General features: G+C 47.1%; 1 protein-coding gene across 1 annotated transcript in view; it reads left to right on the top strand.

Annotated features, from left to right (window-relative positions):
• The window catches only part of ZFYVE1 (zinc finger FYVE-type containing 1), a 210,771-nt gene that overhangs the window by 174,785 nt on the left and 18,116 nt on the right, over window positions 1–17,870 (top strand). Inside the window, exons 9-10 of the mRNA XM_086937085.1 lie at window positions 8,386–8,556; window positions 11,059–11,239. Of these exons, the coding sequence (XP_086793211.1) occupies window positions 8,386–8,556; window positions 11,059–11,239 (352 nt within the window). The remainder of the gene's footprint in view (window positions 1–8,385; window positions 8,557–11,058; window positions 11,240–17,870) is intronic.

Below are 17,870 nucleotides of genomic sequence, written 5' to 3'. Positions count from 1 at the left end.
ACAGGGGCATGGTCCGAAAGCGTTCGGGGCAGGTGTTCCGCATTCAGCACCCATCCACTCACATCTCGGGTCAATAACCAATAATCCAATCTCGACCACGTATTGTGCGCTGATGTGTAGCAAGTTCCCTCCCGCCTGCCAGGATTCTGCAAGCGCCAAACATCCAACAATTGCAGCCCATTCATACCCTCGCGCACCGCATCCGTCCCTCTCTTACGTTCACAAGGCCGGTCGTGTCTCCTATCCAACTCAGAATCCAATGTAATATTCCAGTCCCCCCCACAGAGGATTGCCGACGGTGGTAGGCTATACAGTTTGTTCCAAAGTGCAATGAAAAAATCAGGGTCATCTATATTCGGACCGTAGACATTGAGAAGAGTGATCAACGTGCCACACAGTTTACCCTGCACAACAATATATCTACCATCCTGATCCACCTCCTCATGTAGCACCTCAAATGGAACACTCTTTTTTATCAGAATCATTACCCCACGGGCATAGGAAGAATATGACGTGGCCCACCTCGCTCCCGCCCACTGTTTGCCCACCATTTCGGCCGCCGCCCCCTTGAGATGCGTCTCCTGTAGAAATGCTACTTGTGCCCCATGTCTATTCAAAAAGGCAAGCATTTGTCTAGTTTTCTGCGGCTTGTTTAGCCCTCGCACATTCCATGTAACACACGTGATGGTGCCCCCCCTATCCATATCGCCTAAGGTGTAAGTATCCCAGCAGTGCGTTCATCCTCGGCAGCCCCTGCCCTCTAAACCATCCCCCACCTCTCACCCTCCTAGATATAGCCCCATTGGCGCTTGGAAAGACCCGGAGCCACAAACTGCAGCCCCACTCACAGCTCAAAGATGACTCAGACTCAATCCCCTTGACCAGGAAAAACATCAACAACCCAACTAGTTGCAACATCCCATCCCCCATCCCGCCGCCCACTTCAGCACTCCCAACTTGCCAAAGCCTCCCCGTGCCCCCCCCCCCTTTGCAACCCCCAACAATGCAAACAGCCACATTTGGGGATCTCCCTTATCTGGAGGCGTAGTGGCACACCACCCTCGCCAGAACTGACGAGAGTGCAGACCATTGCCGTTGACAACAACCCCAACCCCTCTACCCACCCCCACGGTCAGAGCATCAGACCCGATGGTATTCATATAACAGCACATTGCACTGGGCGCCCCTGAAAGCGTTCACTTCCCAAGAACATCGCCTAAGTCCCAGAGAGGCCACCTCATCCAGCGCAGTAGCACATAATGCACAACAGACCACATTTAGCTGAGTTCCACTGTAAGAGAGCCCCCGCTACTGCGGGGTGGCAGCTTCAGCAAGGGCAGTATTCACCATAGCACTCCCCCTCGCGCAACATATAGAGCAACAACGCAAAGGGTACCAGGGGCTGAAACGCCCGAGCGTCTCTTCAGCAATTACTGCATACGCTGCAATAGAGGCAACCCAGTGCAATACTCCGCATTTCCCCCATCATCATAGTCAGCAGTGCAATGCAGGTCAGGCCTCCTCGTCCCGCCTTTCATCATCCCCTTCATGACGTCCAGGCGGTTCTTTAGCACGTTTTTTCAGTTTTTTGGCATAGTCCAGGGCTGCCTTGGGCGAGGAGAAAATCTTGTTATCCGATGGAGGCCCAATCCGAAGACGCGCAGGGTACAGCATGGCATAAGCGATGGTCTCCGCCCTCAGCAATTGTTTCACCGACGCGAATTCCTTACGTGCCGTCTGTACTGCCATGGTGAAGTCGGGATAAAACTCCAGTTTGTTACCTTGATAGTCTATGGAGCCCTTCTCCCTGGCGAGCCGTAGAATAGTGTCCCGGTCCCTATAGTTCAGGATCCTTGCCACAATAGGCCTCGGCGGCGCTCCTGGCGGAGGCTTCTTAGCTAGGGACCGATGCGCACGCTCCACAATGAAGACACGGGATAGCTGGTCAGCCCCAAATATGTCGATGATCATGCGCTCCATGAAGTCTTCCATGCGCCCCACGTTCGTGGATTCCGGCAGGCCTGTAACGCGAACGTTGTTCCGCCTGGACCTCCCTTCTAACTCCTCATTCTTCGCTTGTATGACCGCCAGCACTCTTTCCATATTAAAGACTTTGGACGAGACCGTGGCCAGACCATCCTCCGTGGCGGAAACTCGCTGTTCCACCTCTCCCATCCGTTCGTTCTGACGGTCAAATTGTGTCGCCATCTGATCAAGACGATGATTTACAGACTCCATGGTGCCCTCAATAGACTGCAGAGTCTTCTGCATAGCCACCAGTGTGGATTCCAGATTAGGCGTACCCCCAACAGCCCCACCCTGGTCGGTGTCCGCTGGCGCCTGGGAGGATGAATGCGCAGTCTTTTTTGCATCGAAGTTGATTTTAGGCTGGTTTCTATCAGGCCTGCCCATGACTGCGATCTAACTCAGCGTGGTCCGAGACTCAGCTATGCAGGGCAGTTATCTCGGGTAAGTCTTTCAAAATGCTATCAGTGCAGATATCAGCCGCCGCGCACTGTGAACTATGTCCAGGCCCAGGCCAATGGGCACCCCCAGTCCAGGCCAAGTAGTACCGTCACCCCAGCAGGCGAGGCGCGCCAGGCAATCTTCGTGTAGGTCCACAGTGCAGATATGGGCCGTGGAGCGTAGTGCCCAAGGCAACAGAAAGGCAGCACAGAAGGGCCCCCAGGTCCGTGTCCCCTCTCTGGCAGCGCCAATAGCAGGAGAGGTAGCGCTGGTGATGTGCCGATCCCCGGTGTGCAACGAACAGCTGCCAGGTGGAAGGAGGCCCCAAGATGGCGGGCGCTTTACAGGCCCGCCTCACCCAGCGCAGCAGGTCTCCCAGTGCCACGTGTGTGGCGATGTACACTCTCACCGGCAGCCCAGAGCGCGGCTCCGCCTAAGCTCCTGTCCCTCTCAGCCGCTCCGCTCCTCAGCCGACCCTCTCCCCGGCCCCCCCGGCCCGAGCTCACGCGGCGCGGGCTATCGCGGCCTAGCACCACCTCCGCAGCACCGGGCTAGCGTAGCGCCCACGCCCCACTCACCGGGACCAGCAGGGCCAAGTCCAGGCCGTCCAAAGCGTCGCAGTCTTTCCGGGGGATCCCGTTGTCAGCACCGCCTCTCCGCCTCCACAGCCACGAAGCGCCGTCACCAGGGCTCCGCTCTCGCAGGCAGCAACGGCAGCAAGGGCCTAGATCGCAGCGGAGCTTCCGCTCTGCGCCCGCCGGAGTCTCTCCGTCGTCCACGTCCCGGCCTGGGACCGTTCAGCTCCGGGCGCCCGCAGGACAGCTGCAAACACCTCGCAGATCGCCCCAGTGAGTCACCGATGGCAGCGGATCAAGCTCCGCCGGGGTGTAGGGCAAAAGCGCCGGGGAAACAGGATAAATTTGCAAATATTGAATGGTCTAGACGGAGCCTCACGCGAGTGCGGCCATCTCGTCCGGCGCCCTCTAGCGCCCCCCTCCTTTCATTCATCTTTCAAGTGTTTGTTGTTGCACAAGACCACCTCTGCAGACCCGTTGCACTCTACCTGCATGGTACAACACCCACACCCCCAAGCTGAAGTGAAGCCCACCAAATGGCTGAGGAAATTACGAAAAAATACTTGGTGTGCCATTAAAGCTACACATTACAATATATTTCATAAGGTGGCGCTAAATGGCTCCATGTCAAACCTGTGTATGCCAGTGGAATTATGCATATCTGCGGCAGCTGCTTTTTTTCACATAAATATTGGATTTGATGCATAATCCATCATGTGCTGCATAATTTGCAGATATTAAGAAAAATTAAAGTTTGTAGCTCAAACGGATCAAAGTTACAAAAACGTAGTCATATGAATGCACACAGAGGAAGCACCTTTTTCAAAGGTTAAATGATCATCTTTCAGTCGCTTAGTTTTGTGTTTGTCAAATTGATACTATAGAGGTGAAATCTTTGTCCAGACAGTATTATTACCATGTTTAACCAGCATTGGCATAGCCAATAGATCTCGCCTTTGGGACCTTATAAGTGTTAAGCCATGCAACGGTTGATGTTGTTGCACCAAGGATATTGTGCTGCATAATTAAATACTTATAAGGTCCCAAAAGTGAATCATATTGGCTATGCCAATGCTTGTTGTTCATTATCATGTATGAGACACCTTCAAATATGTGATGAGTCCAGGATGTGGGTTGTACAAAATTCTGACTTGTGTTTGATTTAACAGCCTATAAACGGCTGACTTTTACTTTCACAGGGATTGCAGCAGTTTCAAGGCCTTTTAGAGCTTTTAGTTATTCAAAAAGCAGGTAATTTCTGATAATATGGTTTTCGGTAGACTTCACTGCTTGGTTTTACTTGTGAGAAACAGCCCTTCCAAGTACCACGCATTAGGCGTTAGACTAAAGCATTTTAATGTGGCTTTCCACATTACCTTATCAAAATGCATTGTCACCCATTTTTAGCTCCTTGACCACCTATGCACGCCTAGCCTGGGTGAACTAAAGCAGGTAGTGACAGTGGCGGCGCGGTTGCACTGCAGCAGTGCTGTGTCCAAGACTCACTGTGAGAGTGCATGTCGGGGCAGGGGGCTGGGGCAGAGCCGTGGCATGGGCTGCACAGGCAGCCGGCTCAAAGTCCTTCATCGGCTGTGCGCTGAGGTAGGGCGGCTATGACCGGGCTGACGAGCATTCCACGAGTGTGCCTGCACACTGCAATGACCCATGAGTGCGTCTGCACACTGCAGTGACTTGAGCAGAGTCCTGGGAGTCGGCACCAGGAGCCGCCGCATCACATTTATTGCTGCTCCAGTCTCTCATCGTAGTTCAATCATGATCATCTCACTGCACAGGAGTTCATTCATTTTAGCAGCTTCTGCAGTGCAGTGCATAACGACTTGCTGCAAATGGTCTGCAAACATTTGGGAATATGTTCAGTGGTGTTACAAGACGTGAGGGGGTCCCCCTGCAAAGTACATTGAGGAGCCCCCCCTTGCTCAGTTAGGAGCTCTCAGGCCAGGGGACCGCTGCTGTGCACAGTGAAGGACGAAGGCCCCCTGATCCCCCACCCACCCCGGCCCGCAGTGGAGGGGGCTATGGTTAACCACTGAATATATTGTACTGTGAATTTTTAGGTTGCTCAATGAACCAGCCTTGCCCTGTCTGTCTCAGAGCGAGCGATTCATATGTCCTCTTTCTTTCTCTCAGTGAAACTTTTGATAAATATAAACATTTATCTGGACCCTTGGCCCGGCAGAGACCGTGCCCTCATGTGGATCATGATGGCGGCACCTTACTGTTGTTATTTTACAGCAAAACGCTTGCCCCACTGTGTCCTGCAGAATCTCATGGCCCGACAGAGCAGGCACTGAGGTGCCCTTCCATTTCTGGGGCTGTGCAGTAGTTTTAAGATCTTCTTAGTTTCTCATTGTTCAAATGGGTGTGATTTCTGAAATGTATATGTTTCCCTCATCTTCATTGCTTGGTTTTGCTCGCGGGAATGTGTCGTAGTCATTGAATGTCACTCATAATTACATTGAAATTATGAAAATGTCACACATAAGCAATCTGAAATTTTGTAAGCTATGCCTTTTGGGAGGGTGTTTATGACAATAACTCTAACATAGTTACTGATATTGTAGTCCAGGCTAACGCCTGGGTAGCCCACTTCTCCAGAATTTACTGTGTGTGTGCAACATCTCCTGCCTCGCCTTTAACACTCTTAACTGCACATTGTAAGCCCTTGCTTTTTTTCCTAATAAAATTAGAAAGGCTATCACTGGTAGCCCCTGGCCCAGACCCTGTCCCAAAGGATTTATATAAACACAATCTACATCTATGTGTCCCATTACTTACAAACACATTCAACAAGCATGTAGCTCAAGTTTGCCTGAACCTGGTCCAAACTCATTATTGTGCCTGTCTTAAAAAAAGTTTCCAAGATGACCCAAAATGTTATCGTCTGATTTTACTAATTGATCCGATTGTGAAAACTGTTGTAAGAATGCTGATAGATTAGCCCTCAAGAAACAGATATTAAATAAGGCTTCATGGTGGTTCTGGGAACTGCAGGGCAATGCCTTCATATGCAGCTTTTGCTGAACAAATAGAAGGTAGACAAACATGGTGCTGTTCACTTAGACCTCATGGACCTTAGCTCTGCGTTTGACTGTAAGCAGAGCAAAGCTCTGGTCCATAATGCTCATTCTTGGTGCTGATCCAGACATTGTTCATTTTCTGCAGCAATTGAGCTTAAATATCTTGGGCAAAGTAACATACCCAGCGTGATTGAAGGGAAAGGGGATTCCTTCACGCAAATGGAGGCAGACAAAAATGTGCCTCGATGATTTTAAGGATACAAAGCCATTGGAAAGTATGGCTTTTTGAGGTTGGTTCTCCTTTAGCTGAAAGCATCATGAGGTGGCATTATCTTTTGACACTTGCTCCCTAGGCTTTTCTGTAAAATCACTGACTTGTTCTGCTTTCCTTCATTTCACTGCTCTCCCTCAGCCTCCAAGCTGTTTCTTTATTGTTTGTGCAACTTTTAGGTAATGTGAATTAAAATTTGTGTTATCTGGAGGACACTGGTTAACAAGGAGAGCATTTGGCGGTGTCTGGGTTGAAGGCTACAGTTGAAGTTTAATGTAAAATGACCTTTTACGCATGCTATTAGGCTGTAGATTTCTTCCTTAAATATTTAAAACTACCGAATTGGTGAGCAGCAACTTGATTTTTTTGTTTATGTAAAGGATCTCTAATAGCCTTGCTAGACTTTTTTCCAGAGCTGATTCTCTTTTTGGTTTTGTTAATCAATGTTAGTGGATCAGGCTGTAAGGCTTTGGAGCTGGTCTGGCCCAGTTATGCATTTTTTTTTCGTAACACATTTTATTTGTTTTTTGCCAACCAAAGGTCCAGAGCGACCCATATACATGTACTGGACTTTGTACAATAGAACCTGTGAACAATCAAAACACGAACATATGCACAGTGTACCCCTATCCTCCCCTCCACCACCACAAATCATTGACAGTAGTTCTAGTCAAATGCTGCCCCGGATCCCATCTCGGTCCCCTTTATATCATGGACATAGTGTCTAATCTCACTATCTAGTTGAAGCTCGGCACTGCAAATAGGCGCCAGTTATATGCCTCTGCAATCATCCCGTCTCTGCTAAATACTCTGTTACTTGGGGCATTCCCAAGCCTGGAATGCCGCCAATTCTAGCCCCATGCAGTAGTCCATACCTCTCCAGCTACGCTGTCTTGAGGCCACTGGCTCACCAATACCCTCCTGCACCACTCCTGTTATTTGGTTTGGGAAGGTGCTGCTTAGTAACTTTTAGCAGCACCAGTCTATGTCCCCGCAGTGATTCTATACACCCCCCATCTTGTGTAGTAGAAAACATACACAGATTGGTTCAACTGCATAACTTGATGGCAGTGACTACCAGTCGAGGGGGAATGAAGAGGATGTCGGCAGCATCCTCAGTCAGGCTTTCTGCAGCTTTCTTTGCAATTTAGTTTCCACAGGGTGTGCTTCTCACAAACCATTAGTCTTCTACTGATGTTTCCATTTTCGTCGAGTTGCTATTGCAAATCTATCCCATTTCTCTTCACCCTTTTTCCTAGGATGTTCTCCATGCCCATCCAACAAGTTCTCTACTCCTGAAACCAGTATCTATCCAGAGGATGGTGTCACTGTATGAGCTTATATCCACATCGCTGAGCAACTTCCTCCTTCCATAAAAGTTTCAAGACCCACGATTTGACTGGTCACTGTGGAACTCTTCATGCATGTAGCACCTAGAGATGAGGCCCCGCAGGACATAAAACCCCTTACACCGCATCGAAGTGCATTCTTCTTTGGACCTTTCAAATATATTTTTAAATGTAAACATGGTTACACTTTAGTATCTAATAATATGAGATTTGCTTCATAAATGCATATATACGCATTGTGATAGTATTTCTGATTCTAGGATATCCAGTTGTAACCAATGAATGAAGTGTGTAATTGTCCATGAATACTCCTGTGATGTCACAGATAGTGTAGATATCCCCAGGTTATCACATTAGGAGCTACTTCAGCAAAGAAAAAGGGGTTGCCCTATGATGCACTACGAGCATTTACAGTACCAATAAAAAAGGCTACACAAATATGGGCATACCAGCAAATTCCATACTAGCCCAGGAAATATCATCCTGCCTTAATGCAATAATATTTACAATACTAAAAAGAACTTCATTGCAAATGTTTCATAATAAATGTGACACCTAATTAGTTCCTTATGATCTGTATCAGTCTTCTTGCGCATCTGATGCTGGTGATTGGGATATGGGATCGATGAAGGTGCAGATCTTTTTTTAACCCAAGAACCACATTGAATCTTTCTTTTTGTCTTCAGACAGATGGCTTTTTGAAAGACAACAACAACGCGGCTCAGCGCCTTCTGGACGGAATGAACTTCATGGCACAGTCAGTCACCGAACTGAGCATTGGCCCCACTAAAGCAGTGACATCCTGGCTGACGGATCAGATCGCCCCGGCATACTGGAGACCAAATTCCCAAATAATAGTAAGTATTTGTGTTTCTCCTTCTTAGGATTTCTCATGTCTATATCTGTCATTATACTAAATATATCATGCTCCTTGCATTGGAGAGGTCTGTTTGCATTGTTTAACAGGTATCACAAGAACATCATGTAGATTGGCAAGAGAACATGCTCTTGTGACATAGTATGGGTGGTTTAACTTAAACTCCGACAACAGATTGTATGTGAGTCGATCAGTGACGCAAAATCAATGCTGCGGCTTCTAGCAGTATATGGGTGACTTACAAGGCCAGGTGATGTTCATATAAACACCTTCTCTACCCTTCTGTTATATTTGCATTATAAATGGGTGTTTACAGTATACAGTTTGTATGTGTGTGTATGTGTACATATCATAGTAACGTGGTACCAATGTCAAGGGAGGAGTTCCAGTCATGTTAGCATAGTCCGTGTAAATATGGGGACTGGGTTTCACAAACACCCTGTCTAGGAAGGAGTTAACGCTTGCCGTCTATGTAGTTGTTGACAATACCATACCTTTCATCATGCTACAGATGCATGCATATGATGACTCAAGTGTCTGAGTTAGAAGAATGATGTTAATTAATTAGTTTGAATTCAGAGCTTGCCACTGTAAAGGAAACAGCTGTTTGGCACTAAAATGCAGGTTCGGGTAGGAGAATATTTCTCTTGAGCAGAGTCTTGAACCCAGCCGAAAGACCTAACTTTGCATCTATTTCTCCTAGTCCCTTTGTAAAAGGACCTGGCTTTGCAGTTCGGGCTGGACTGTTCCCATGATGAACAGGGTCAAGACTGATTTGCATATGGCCATGTCTGAACTGGAGGGGCATGGTGAGCAAAAGAACGATGGATTTAACCCAAATCTCTGGACTGGGGGTGAATGTTTGATTTGCTCTGCATTCCGTCCATCTGTGTGTGTTTTGATCCGTAAAAGGACCAGGGCAGGCCTTCGGACAATGTGACCAGTGCCACCACACCAGGCGCAGAGCTCGAGGGTCACTGCCTTTTGACATTTCTTGCAGGCTTAAAAGCACTTGTTGGAGAGTTCCATGTGTGCCTATCAATGTTCATGAAGGTATAAAAATGTTAAAATAACTCTGATGATAAATGTACCTGCTGAAGAGATCTTGTCTAGAGGAAGTTTTGACTCATCATAAAGTAGGATTAATGTGCCTACTGGAAAGCATGTGCAACATGCAGATCACAGAATTGTAGTTTATGCATCCAGGTCAGTGGGTTACTGCTTTTGTCACTGAGGACCTTTTTTCTGCTCCCAGTTTATTTGTTACAATCCTTCTAATGTAGCACAGTGCGCTATCAAATGTCATTAAAAAGCTGCATGGAAACTGAATTTCCCTAGTTTTCGTAGCTAAAAAGAGTTTGTTTGGGTGGATGTAAATTCTTATTAGTAAAGTCAATCCCAGACACTGTGTTAATGTTTTAAACCTGAGTTTGTGCTTCTCCAGTCCAAGCATTCTTAAAATATAGTACCTCCTGATATGGACGCCACGTGACTCCGACATCTTGTTGTCCGCATTTCTTTATGTAACATTACCTTTAGATTGATTTACACACATGTGATTCATTGTCTTTCTATAATGGGTGTGTGTGATAGGTGTTCTGACACACTAATTTGGTATAAGTAGCTCTATTAAAAAAAATTGAAGAGATGTGAGAGAAGGCTATGAGAGATAAAGGGCACCTTTGGAGAGTAGTAGTGAGGCAATCCATGGAGAAAGAGGGCACTAGGTGGGCACCAACAGAGATTGTTGCAGGCACCAACAAAGATTGTTGCACAGGACACTACCAGTGCTAAAGCTGGCCCTGAAAAGGATCCTGTACTCTAGCCAAAACAAGGGGTCCCATTAGTGGCTAGATGCTGGTATAAGCACTTAAAACAAAGTATTATTTATTACAGGCATATTATGCAGTGCAGACCTAGACGGAAGGATGTTAGACCTTGGTAGATTTAAGTCAGTACAGAGTAGACAACCAATTGCTACAGTAATGCTGTTAGAATGTTAGTATGTATTTATTTCAAAGTTAAGATTTTGTCTATTTTCCATTGCCAGTGAAAGACAATTATCACACCTAGGCTCATGCATGGGTCCTTCGCAGGCTCACCAAGACTCCCAAAGGAGCAGGGCCATGGTCAGGCCAGTCAAAGTTCTGAATTAGACTGATACCCTGCAAGTATAAGAGCTCAACTAGAATCTGATTGGAGAACACTGCCCTTCACAACTCAGTTAGAGCTGAGAGGATTAAATGTGATCCTAGCTGTGGGTATAGTTCACTCTGAACTTTGCCTAATCAGAAATGATCATGTGTCTTCTGGTACATTACAATTGACGACTTCCACCTAAACTGTGTTCACATAGCCATCGGTTCTCAGTCCTGAGTTACTTTGGTCATAAGCATTCAGACATAATTGAGAGCCTTTTCTTTTTTTGGCCAATTATTTGTGTTTAGTTCATAGTAAACAGTATATTCTTTTTGTTGCACAGAAATGTCATAAATGTGGTAGCCTCTTCAAAGACAATGACACAAAGCATCATTGCCGTGCCTGCGGCGAGGGCTTCTGCGATGGCTGCTCAGAAAAGACGCGCCCTGTTCCAGAACGAGGGTGGGGCCTAGCTCCTGTTCGAGTGTGTGACAGCTGCTATGAACAGAGAGGGGCTCAAATAGGTAATGCATATTTGTATTTTCTGGGTTTCCTTGGGAATATTTGGTCAATTTTCTGATTTTGTGTGTAACTATTACAGTGATATATGGGATAAATAATTTTGATGACATCCTACTCATGAGTAGCATCATTCCTGTAATGTAGAGATGTTCTTTTTCTGGTCGATGTTGAATGGTGGATTTAAAATTTTGAGTTGAGTGATGCAAAAAGATCTTCAGGAATTTCAGTCAATCAAAAGAATGTTTATTTAGACCATTAGTCTTTAAATTGCATAAAGCACACAAACATTAATCATCATAAAATATATACATTCAGAAGGTATCATAAATGTTTATAAACAATAAAAGCCATTCATGAAATTCATAAAAACTTAAACATCATAAAATATACACAGAATGGGATCATATCTTAGACTTATGGAGCAAACACTGGCATTTCCTAAAAACAGTTCAAAACAACTTAAAACTGGCAACCAGTCTCACAACCCAGTTTTTACGATGATCATAAATCTCCCAATGGCACAAGCAGCATCCAAGTAACGCATGTCCATTAAGAGTTCCACTGCTTGCATGCGGTTACTGGTGCCATATTTTTTAAACAGTGGTCTTAAAATAGTTATCTGAAGGGGCAGGACTTTTAGACAATCTATGTGGTTGTGCAAATTGTCCCATTTTACACTCAAGCCCCAGGTACATTTAGCCGCTACATCTATCATCCCTGTTTTTATCTGGACACTACTATAACATGGGTTACTGCTGATTCTCAACCTTAACAGTTCACAACAGAGCCTATGGTTAGGTAGTGAATCTACATAAATGAATCATTTTCATTGTGCCAAGGGTTGAGCATAAACTGGACTGAAGGCTTCCCTTTAAATACTGCCTATAGCGTTCTCTGGAAACTTCCTTCGTTAGGGTTCGGAGTTTGCTCCTCGAGGTTTCTATGTGCAGATTCTGGGTACGTATCCTAACACTCATTTCCCTACATATGACCTCAAGGTTTTTCCTGTTGCCCTTAGCCCATTTCAGTTTAACTGCTGCCACCCCTGCCAGATTGGTCCATGACGTCAGACCTGTTTCCATTCTTACTGCCTGGATCATTGCGGACCGTGGTAGAGATGGTAAACCTTTCTGACATTTCCCTTCCTTAGGTTCCCAACAGCTTTTGCTGCTGAGGCTTAACAGCCCGGCTCTGCACTGAAAATGGGGGCGGATCACGGCAGCATACGCTTTTAAAACTGGTCTGTGGGACATCTCCCCAAAATCTCTGTTAAATATTTATAGGCCACTTACCGCGGCTAGGGCTCCTACTTTGAGTGATTCAGTATGAAGACTCCCCTTTAAATTCTTCTCAACCCATACTCCTAAGTGCTTGTATTCATTAACCGCTTCCAATTTGGTGGAACGTAAATACCACCCAAACTTTACAGATTTTTTGCCAAAGCCCAAAACCTTAGCCTTCTCCATGTTTACCACTAGCTTTTTGCAGTTACAGTATTCCATGAGCACATCCATCTTCCTTTGCAAGCCTATCTCTATTAGATCCATAATCATAAGATCATCCGTATAGGAAAGTGTCCCTTTTTGACGTCACCCCCACTTTTACCTGGTATTTGATGTGATTTCGACTGGAAGTGTACTGGGTTCCTGCTAACTGGGTACCAGATCTTTCCCCAAAACTGGGCAATTGTACCCCAATTGGAAATACCTTTAGCACTCCCTGTAAGTCCCTACTAACTGGTGCCCTGATTACCTTGGGCAAGGAGGCCAAAGAGGGTCCCTGCAGCACGAATTGTGCCTTCCTAAAGGACCCCTCACCAAACACATAGAGACTGCCACTCTAGATTGTGTGTCTTGGTGCAGACAAAAGTGAAATGCATGGAGTACAGTTAAGTCACCCCTACTGCAGGCCTTACAGCCCTAGGGCAGGGTGCACTATATTAAATGTGAGGGCATAACTACAGGCGCAGATATACTCCTTCCCTAGTCAGCCCTATTGCTGCCAATAAATGTGAACAGCGAAGCTATTTTGAGTACGTGTGCTGGACACTGATGAAAACGGGTTATCCAGTTACATGATGACTTCACTGAATACAGGGATGTTTGGTATCAAACATCTTGTATTAATGAACCCACCCTGAAGCCAAGGTTGGATTTATTAATACATGCACACAGAAGGCACCTCATAGGTGCCCCTTGAAAAGCTACCAGCCATTGGTGTACTGACTGACTGGTTTACGCCAGCCGGCCACTAGAGACACGTTTCTGACTCCCAAGAGTTGGGAACAAAACCGCTCGGGTAAAAGGTTGAACGAAAGTTCCTCTTTTGCTATGGCTAGCTTTTTGCGTAGAAAATGATGTAGTTTCGACTGGAAGTGCACAGGGTTCCTGACAACCAGGTCCCCTTTGCCAGATCTCCTTCTTCAAACTGTACATTTAGTTTCCTTAATTGGCACCCCTTTAGCTCACATATAAGTCCTTTGTACCAAGGGCCTTGTGGTTAAAGAGGGTCTCTAAGGGCTGCAGCATAAATTGTGCCACCCTAAGGCACTCCTTCCCAAGCACATGCACACTGCCACTGCAGCCTGCGTGTCTTGACGCAGACAAAACTGAAGAGTCAACATGGCATTCATCCCTGTGTTAAAACAACAGTTGATGGACAGAATGCAGAACAATGTCATACATTCACCCCAGTACAGAGATCTGGGCCTAAATCCATCGTTTTTTTGCACTCCACACCACCCCAGTTCAGACATGGCCATATGCAAATCAGCCTTGACCCTGTGCCTCATGGGAACAGTCCAGCCCGAACTGCCAAGCATTCATCCCTGTGTGCCTTGCCCATAGACACTGCATGAGATATAGGTAAGAGACCCCTCTAGCAGGCCTTAGCCCTAAGGCAAGGTGTGCAATATCTCCTGTAGGGCATATCTGCCTGAGCAGGTATGCTCCTGCAATATCCGTGTTGATTCCTGGATAGTGTAAGTGACCAGGGAAGCCATAGTAGGTACATGGGCTGAACACTTGTTATTACAAGTTCCCCAGCTCCATGATGGCTTCACTGAAATATGGGATGATTGGTACCGACCACCTCAGCATAATAAACCTGCACTGATTCATGTGTCAGATTTATTAAAACGTGTACACTTAATGGGGTCCGCTGAAACCTACCAATCCTTAGTGTGGTCATAGACTGGCCCAAGCCAACCTGCCACCACCAGACAGTGTTCTGACCTAATTGGGAGAGGGCCAGTGCACTCTGAAGCTGAGAACAATACCTTTACTGGGTGGGGGTGTTAACATTCCCCCAGCCACCCTTCCCCCCCTTGTCAGGAAGAGCCATCCATGGCAGGGAGCTTCAAAGGCCGTGACACCTTTGAAATGCAACCCAGCCTCTCCTGTTAGAGGGAGCAGGCCTCCTTCCTGTCCCCACCCCCATTTTGGCGGGAGTTCAGGTGAGATAACATAAAAAGAATAGGAGATGTGCCCCCCACTGCCAACTCCACCCCTCAGATGCTGGAGGCGAGGTGAAGCACACTTTTCAGTGCCCACCCTCTTGAAGATGGTGGGACGACTCCAATCAGGATCAGGAATATGCCCACCCCCCAGGTGGCATGAGCATTAAGAGGGTGTAGTCACCATTAAAGTAAGTAGCCCATTGGCTACTACCTGGTGCTCCGTTTAAACACCCCTAAATGTAGTATTTAGGTGGCCCATTTGAGCCATGAACTTCAGTTCCAGACGACCTAAGAAGAGCCGGACACTACAGGGCCGCACCAGCAGAGAAGACTGCAGAGAACAACTGACTTGGCCCCAGCCCTACCGACTTGTCTGCAGCCCTCCTGCACCAAAAGCCGACTCGTCGTGCACCTCAGCGATCTTCAAAACCGTGAGAGGACTGACTGCCTTCAATAAAGATGAAGACTTCCGAGAACAGCTGACTTGTTTACTAAGCAACCATCTTTAAGGTAAGGACTCTGTGACCTGAAGAACTGCGTAGCCTACCGCGGTTTCACCTCTCCGGCCAACACCGTAAGCTAGAGTCCAACTGGCAAATCAGCCCAAGCAAGGTTCCCCAGCACTCCGGAGCCCGAGTCCACTGTGAGCTGACCTCTCCTGGACTCCCCGACGTCGCCTGCAGCCTCTGCACAGAGACCTCCCCCAACCGCGACCTGTTCCAGTAAGCCGTTTCCAACACCAAAAGGCACCCCTGAACCCATCCGTCCTGTGTCTTGATGAAGAGGACAAAATGTGTCCCTATGTCCCCGACCATCGCAACTTACCTCAGCAGATGTAGGTTGTCTTCAACCAGCCTCCTGGCCTGAGCCTGCTGCCTGTTTCCGGCTTTCATCATTGCTTTGCATTGGGCCCTTGATGCTGTGTTGGCACCCTACTCCCGGACGCCCCGGTGCCGCTGGTGGTGTAGTGGTGCAGTGTTGGTGCTGCTTTGGACCCCATTCAGTGCTTGCCTTAACCCCCGAAGATTGGACCCCAAACCATTGGTGCTTACCTGTACAAAATGGGGTGGTGATGGACGGAGCATCTGAACCAATCAAACACTCGCACCCAGTCAACAGATCGGGGTTTAATCCATCACCGTTCTTCCTAGGACCGGTTTCGGGCATTACAGCCGTCTTCATCCAGGCTTACTTGAATCCAGTGGCAAAGTGAGCAAGGGACTCACGTCAATGCCAGAAACCGGTCCTAGGAAGCTTGAATGCGGTCCAGGGAAGGCATGGCTTGGCAGTTCGGGCTTGACTGTTCCCATGAGGCACAGGGTCAGACTGATTTGCATATGGCCATGTCTGAACTGGGGTGGCAGAGTGGGCTAAAGAACGGTGATGGATTAAACCCAGATCTGTGGACTGGGTGTGAGTGTTTGATTGGTTCAGATGCTCCGTCCATAACCACCCCCTTTTGTACCGCTTTGTTCGCCATAAGTTGGCCGGGTATGCTCAGACGTGAGTCCCTTGCTCACTTTGCCACTGGATTCAAGCAAGCCTGGCTGAAGACTGCTGTAATGCCAGAAACCGGTCCTAGGAAGCTTGAATCCGGTCCAGGGAAGGCATGGCTTGGCAGTTCGGACTTGTCTGTTCCCATGAGGCACAGGGTCAGACTGATTTGCATTTGGCCATGTCTGAACTGGGGTGGCAGAGTGGGCTAAAGAACGGTGATGGATTAAACCCAAATCTGTGGACTGGGTGTGAGTATTTGATTGGTTCAGATGCTCCGTCCATCACTACCCCCTTTTGTACCGCTTACCTGTAAGCAGCCTCTGACTGATTGCCCAAAGTCCCCATTGATTTGTATTGTGTCCTGACCTCGAATTTGCACCCGGCTGCCGCTGGTGGTGCACTTTGAAAAAAAAAAAACATTTTTATTCTACTTTTCCATTTACTAATATTGTTTACGAAAATCCCAAAATCGTAAATATACACAGTGAGCACAGTTGTGCCAAATACAGAAATAACTGTATCATAAATACACATTGCCCGCATGCCCCCCTCCTATGTACACTATGAATACATCGTTCTCATAAGTTACCCCGTTGGTGAGAGTGTCCATTAGTCACTTAGGTCTGAGTCCGATTCTTTGAGCGGCGGGGTACAAATATTGGTGATGCACTGTCGATGCTGCTCTGATCCTTGTCCAATACTGACCTTAACTTCCAAAGACTGGTCTTATAAGTCGATGTTATGCCTATGTATGCTGAATGTTTTCTTCCTCCAATATGTTAACTTTCCAAAGTCTGAAAATTCCACTAACTGTCTTTCTATTGAAAAATGTATTTACCCATGACGAAGTTCTGTGGTTCTGCTAAATTAATATAAGCAACTACTATTTTTAAAAATTGGTTTCGGATTTATTCATTGAGTGTGTGTCTCATTTATTGCCACTGTGTTTACAACAAATGCTTAATACTACCCTCTGATAAGCCAAACTGCTCGCCCACACTGCCACAAAAGAGAGCATTAGTATTAGCTACATTAGCCTCTGCAAAACATCTCAGGATCTACTGGACTCTCTGCACACTGTACCTCATTTTGGTATAGTATATAGAGAGCTAGCTTCCTACCAGGTAGTTCACCTCCTTTGTCCCTGGCCCCTAACTCCCCCACCCCCTTAACCACCTCCCCCCAAATATGATGACCTGCTGATTAGCATTTCAAGGCAGAGGAGCTTCATAGAAGCCACAGCCTTTGATATTAGAGTCTGTCTTCCCTCAGAGGAGAGGAAGCAGCCCCCTTTGTCCAGAGCCCTTTGGCACCTGGACAGGCGGGATAATTACTCATCAGGGAGGCTCCCTGACTTGTACTTCCCCTAAGGTTGGCTACCTGAAGTGGACATGACTTTTCAGAGTTGGCCATCTTTATGATGACAAACTTAAGAATTTTGGGTCAGGATAATAACCACTTCCCACATGAAGTTGTCATATGGGGGCATAGGGGCCCCAAGGGTAGGTAGCCCATTGGCTACTACCCTACAGTACTCCGAGTGCAGTATTTAGGGGAGCCCCTGGCACCAGAAAATCAGATCTTGCTGACCTGAAAGAAGAAGATGGACGTGAAAAGTCACAAAGAGCAAGAACAGAAGATCCAGCAACTAACTTGGTGCCAACCATGCAGGCCTGCCT

The sequence above is a fragment of the Lissotriton vulgaris genome, chromosome 9, assembly GCF_964263255.1.
Source record: "Lissotriton vulgaris chromosome 9, aLisVul1.2, whole genome shotgun sequence".
In the NCBI taxonomy this organism is placed as follows: domain Eukaryota; kingdom Metazoa; phylum Chordata; class Amphibia; order Caudata; family Salamandridae; genus Lissotriton; species Lissotriton vulgaris.
This window is presented reverse-complemented; position numbering and strand designations above follow the sequence as displayed.